The following is a 5,282-nucleotide window of genomic DNA, read 5'->3' on the forward strand; positions in this document are numbered from 1 at the left end:
CCTGCTTCTCCTTCTGCCTATGTCTCGGCCTCACTCTCTCTGTGTCTCTTATGAATAAATAAATAAATCTTAAAAAAAAAAAGCACTTCTCCTCTAGTACAATCTAACTTACCTGAGACTTCAACAGGCCCTTTCAGAAGAAATAACTTCTGTGTGCTATCTATATGGCTAAGCCTCAGCTTTCACATCTGTAAAATTAGAGTAGTAATAGCTACCCATCATCAAGTCTCAGGTACAAATGTCACTCCTCAAGATATCATATAAACGGAGTACCATACCCCATCACTCTCTAGCCCATTAATACCTTGTTATTCCCCCCTTGCAGTGATTACTTTTATTTTTTATTATAGCTTATTTATTATTTGTAGATTATTGGTCTTCTCCCAAAAGAATATTTGCTCCTTATGAGCAAAGACCTTGTCTGTGTTGTTTATTGCTCTATTTCCAGCATCTAGAATGGACATGATTGTTGTTTGATAAATATTTGTTGATGAATGGATAAATAATACCAATTATCAACTTTAGGGCTGTTATGAATATTAAATAACATAATAATGCAATGCACCTGGCACAAAGTAGAACACCATAAATCTAGCTGTTGTTTTCTTTCTTCTTTTTCCCTCCCTCACCTCCTATATTCAGTCCTTTAGCAAGTCATTTTGACCTCAGCCTCAAAACATACCTGGAATTCTCTATCTACTTCATTCATCTCTACCAGCCTACTCCAGCCCCCTTTCCCTCTCACCTGGACTACAAGTAAGGCTCTTAGCTGATCTCCCAGCTTTTCCTCTTGCTCCCGTCAGCTTCATTCTTCACAGAGAGGTTGTTTTTTCTTTTTTTTTTTTTTTTTAACCAGGGAAATCCTTTATTTTTTAAAAGATTTTATTTATTTATTCATGAGAGACACACAGAGAGGGCAGAGACATAGGCCAATGGAGAAGCAGGCTCCCCATGAGAAGCTGGATGTGGGACTCGATCCCCAGACCTGGGATACCACTGAACCACCCAGGAGCCCATAAACCAGGGAAACCTTTCAGAAACACAATTCAGATATTCATATCATCCGCTGCTTTTTGGATACCCAAACTTTGCAAGGCCTGGCCCTCTGCCATCATCTTAGACTTGATCTGCTTTAGGCTGACATAAACTCTTCTCTCCCTCTCTTTCTCCTAGAATTTAACGAATTTATTTTCATCGCAGCACGCACAGCCCTGATGGATTCTTCTGCCAGAATTTAGTTCTAGCTAGCTCCTTTCTGTCTTTCAGACCTCAGTTTAAATAGGGATTCCTTTGAGAGGAAGTATTACTCAATCTAATGCGGTCATCTCTTATTTTACCACATTTTATAGCGCTCAATACCATCTAATATTTCCTTGTTTATATGTTTGTCTCTTCTAACTACGTTTTAAGCTTTGTGAGCACAGAGACCTTGTCTGTCGCGTTCGTTGCTCTATCCCCTAAGCTGGAACAATGCCTGCAGCATACAGTACCTGCATGATAAATATTTGTTGAATAAATGAATGCATTGATTATGATGATGGTCACCAAACTTCAGACGACCTGGCCAAACATTCTGACGACTTCCTCACGGATAACAATCGCATTTCCGAAAATCCTGGTAGACTGTGGAAATCGACAATAAAAAAGATCTGGGGCCGAAATCTGGGGGAAGCAGAGGTAATAGAGCGGAACTTGGGCCTTTTCTTCCCTCTCCAAGGACTGCAGAGACCTCGCAAAAGGGCAGCCTAGAATCTTCTGACCAGAAATTCCCGCCCCGCCACAACGGGTATTTTTCCATGCATGATTCTTCGCAGCCACTTCTGCGAGGTTGAAAATGCGCAAACACCTCTAGGACCCCGAGTTCCTTTCTGTTTCTTTATGAATGAACCGGCTCTAGTCTGCGCAGGCGCAGCTCCGCGTTCTCCGGCTCCACGTGAGGCCCACCCTTCCCTCCCGCGGGCGGCCCCGCCCTCGTCCTTTCTAACGAGCCAATGGCGAGCGGCCTGGGGGGCGGAGCCCGGAGCGCGCGGCACTGTAGATCCCCCGGCGCCCGGCTCCCTCGCGTTAGTCTTGCTGTGTTGTGATCACGTGGCCAGCTCCGGGCGCGGCGCTTGTTTTGGTTTCCCTCTAGCAGGTCCCTGGCAGCTCCGGAGTGAGCGACTTTCCTGGGCCGGTTGCTGCGCCTGCCTCACCCCCTGATCTCCTCCTCCTGGGGCTCCTGCAGCCCGCAGCTCGGCAAGCCCCTCGGGGCCGGCTCCTGCCATGCCGCTAGTTCGCTACAGGAAGGTGGTCATCCTCGGGTACCGCTCTGTAGGTGAGTCTCCGCCTCGGGGAGAGCGCGGACGCACCGCGGCTTTGTGGCCAGAGGAGGCGCGCTGTCGCGGGAACGCGACCCAGAGAGGAATGGTGGCATCGTTAGAACGGGGTTGTAGGGCGAGGACTGAAAGGATGGAGGAGGAAAGGCTGGGGTGGTGGCGGCGTGTGGAGGGCTGAAGGAAGTAGGAGCGTGCAAGGGTTAACGCGGGCTTGGTTGCAGGAACACAGAGTGACCCCCAGCGTTACCCTGGGAGGGGTGGGGATGGGGTCAGGATTTGATGCTGAGCGGGGCGGGGGGGGGGGGGCGCGGTCTGTGCGGGGCCCGTCTCAGGTGTCCGGGTGCGGGGCAGACTTGATCCTAGGGGAATCCCGGATCTTCCCGGGGGTGGGGTGGGGAAAGGCGGCAGGAAAGGCTTCCTGCGGCGCTGCTGAATGCATCCGGTGGCTAGGGTGCAGAGACCCAAGGCGAAGAGAGAGTGAGGGTGGGCTAAGGAAAAACATTGCATGGCACCCGCAGGCTGGGCTGCTCGTGTGGTCCTCTTTAGTCCTGGGCCACAGCCCGAAAGGACAGAGGATGTGAATGTGGTTGGATGATTTGGCTACAACTACCGCTGCTTCCCACAGGGAAGACATCTTTGGCACATCAGTTTGTGGAGGGCGAGTTCCTGGAAGGCTATGATCCTACAGTGGAGAACAGTGAGTAGATTTCTCCCCTAGGGGTGGGGCAGGGAGGTCTTTGTTGCCCCACCCAATTCCATAATTTGGGATTTTTCTGGTCCCAAGGGGCTGATTTTAATTAGCCATTAGATCTAATCTCTTCTGTAGCAATCCTGTTAGTGGAGCTAGAGTATGGGTTTTGCAGGATACTGCATCCAGGATGGTGTCGACTAGACAAAAAGAACCTGAAGGTTGTCTCTCCAGCTGCCTGGAGAGCCGCCTAGAGCTGGTCCATCAGAGTTATCCCTAGGGTTCAGAACATATCGGGGCACACATTGCTAGCCCTACAAGGCAACTCATAGTCAAGTTTTCTTTTTCTTTTCAGCTTACAGCAAGATAGTGACTCTTGGCAAAGATGAGTTTCACCTACACCTGGTGGATACAGCAGGGCAGGTACCAGTTTGGGGTAGGGTATCTAAACTTGGGGTAGAGTATCTAAACGCGGCAGTCCAGTCGGGGGAGAGGAAGTCTGGTTGCCTCTGTGGCTCATCTGTAAAGTAGTATTAAAAGGAAAGCATCTTAGCAGCTGGTAACGTGCCGTGCACATGGGAGCTACTCTGTACGTACTTGGTCAAACGGAAATGACTGCAGGAGGAAGTGCCCCAGAGAGGGTCCCCAGGACGCAGCCCACCAGCCTTTTGGCATCTGAGCGCTGCGTGGTTAGTGTTGATGTTTGTGTTTCTCGTCAGGACGAGTACAGCATCCTGCCCTATTCCTTCATCATTGGGGTCCACGGTTATGTGCTTGTGTACTCTGTTACCTCTCTGCACAGGTAAGTGACCAACATTGAGGTGGGGACTTGGGAGGATCTGAGGGCTGTCCCAGAATAAATTTATGGTTCTATTCCTTGTGTTTAAAGCTTCCAAGTCATCGCGAGCCTGTACCAAAAGCTACACGAAGGCCATGGGAAAACACGGTAAGTGGCCCTGGGAAGCAGACACACATCCGCAGTGTGGACATGATGGGACGGAAGAGAGGGGAGGGTCCAAGTTACAGAGGAGGCCAGCTCAGAGCCTATCCGGCCTGCTGGGAGAATTGTCCAGCCCTGATGCGAGGGGAGTTGGGTTCCATGTGGAGCGGAGGGTATCCTGTAGTAACTCGTATTTCTTCACAGGCTGCCAGTGGTGCTAGTGGGGAATAAGGCCGATCTCTCTCCAGACAGGTAAGGAGATCTCTATGGCTCAAGGCAAAGGGAAGTGAGATGGACTAGCAGCCAGTCGGGTTCTAGTCCTGGCTCTGCCGCGGACTTGAACAAATTGTCTCACCTCCTTTCGCTTCTAACTTGAAGGTTAAGACAAGATAACCCTTCTATTGCAAAAGCTATACTTTCATATTTAGCCTCAGTCTGAGACTTCTGGGTTCTCTTTTATTTTCTCCTTCCCCAACCCACCTCCCAAACCTTGGAAGTGGGTTGGGTCAGAAGAAGTCTAGATTCTATATAACGATTTTGTAGAGAACATGGGGACATTGCTATCCTCCATCTTCATATCCCCAATTTGCTTCTAGGGAGGTGCAGGCAGTTGAAGGGAAGAAGCTGGCAGAGTCCTGGGGTGCAACGTTTATGGAGTCATCTGCTCGAGAGAATCAGGTGCTTGGGCTGAAGATTAGGGGCAAGATCAGGGTAGTAGTGTTTTTCTTATGGCACTGCTTGGTGGTGGGGATGGTGGGGGAGTGGGGTTTACACCTCTGAGCTGGGTCGTATTGGCAATGAACTGACTTTTTTGCCCGAATCTTTGTCCTTGCAGCTTACCCGAGGCATCTTCACCAAAGTCATACAGGAGATTGCTCGGGTAGAGAATTCCTATGGGCAAGAGCGCCGCTGCCGGCTCATGTGAGCCCTCAGGCATTGGGTAGCTGCCTTGATTCTGCCCCTGGCACTTGCCAGGCTCCAGCGGGTGTAGGCCCTTAGGACTTCACGGGTATGGTTGCCAGCTGTGTCCCCAGTCCTCTGGTCGCACAGTGTGGTACCCTCATGTTTGCACACTATTCCAGGCTCCAGTGGCCTGGTTGTCAATGTTTACAATGGGGCAAGGATGTCTCATGGGCACTGGCCTCTAGTCCTCTGTTTTTGCTAAATGAATTGTTATAACTTGCAAGATTGGCATATGAGTCCTAAGCATTGTTTATTTAGGACTCAGTCTTCTGTGCAGGTTTTGGGTGTTGGCTGGGTGAAGGGAGCTGGGGACTCCTGAAGTGGAGCTGGCTCCCTAGTGTGACAATGTATATATGCAAATAAACTGAGAAATCTT

General features: G+C 50.0%; 1 protein-coding gene across 2 annotated transcripts; it reads left to right on the plus strand.

Moving 5' to 3' along the window:
- Window positions 1-2,020: 2,020 nt before the first annotated feature.
- Window positions 2,021-5,282, plus strand: RHEBL1 (RHEB like 1). Of its 2 annotated transcripts, none has more exons than XM_072798051.1 (8): window positions 2,021-2,314; window positions 2,941-3,012; window positions 3,359-3,426; window positions 3,723-3,805; window positions 3,893-3,949; window positions 4,148-4,195; window positions 4,540-4,654; window positions 4,779-5,282. In XM_072798051.1, exons 1-8 carry the CDS (start codon window positions 2,263-2,265, stop codon window positions 4,866-4,868), a joined length of 585 nt encoding a protein of 194 aa, XP_072654152.1. In that variant the 5' UTR covers window positions 2,021-2,262; the 3' UTR covers window positions 4,869-5,282. The 2 variants fall into 2 exon arrangements, with proteins under 2 accessions (XP_072654152.1, XP_072654153.1); XM_072798052.1 differs by having other exon boundaries at window positions 2,025-2,314; window positions 4,540-4,621.

The sequence above is a fragment of the Canis lupus genome, chromosome 25, assembly GCF_048164855.1.
Source record: "Canis lupus baileyi chromosome 25, mCanLup2.hap1, whole genome shotgun sequence".
Classification (NCBI taxonomy): domain Eukaryota; kingdom Metazoa; phylum Chordata; class Mammalia; order Carnivora; family Canidae; genus Canis; species Canis lupus.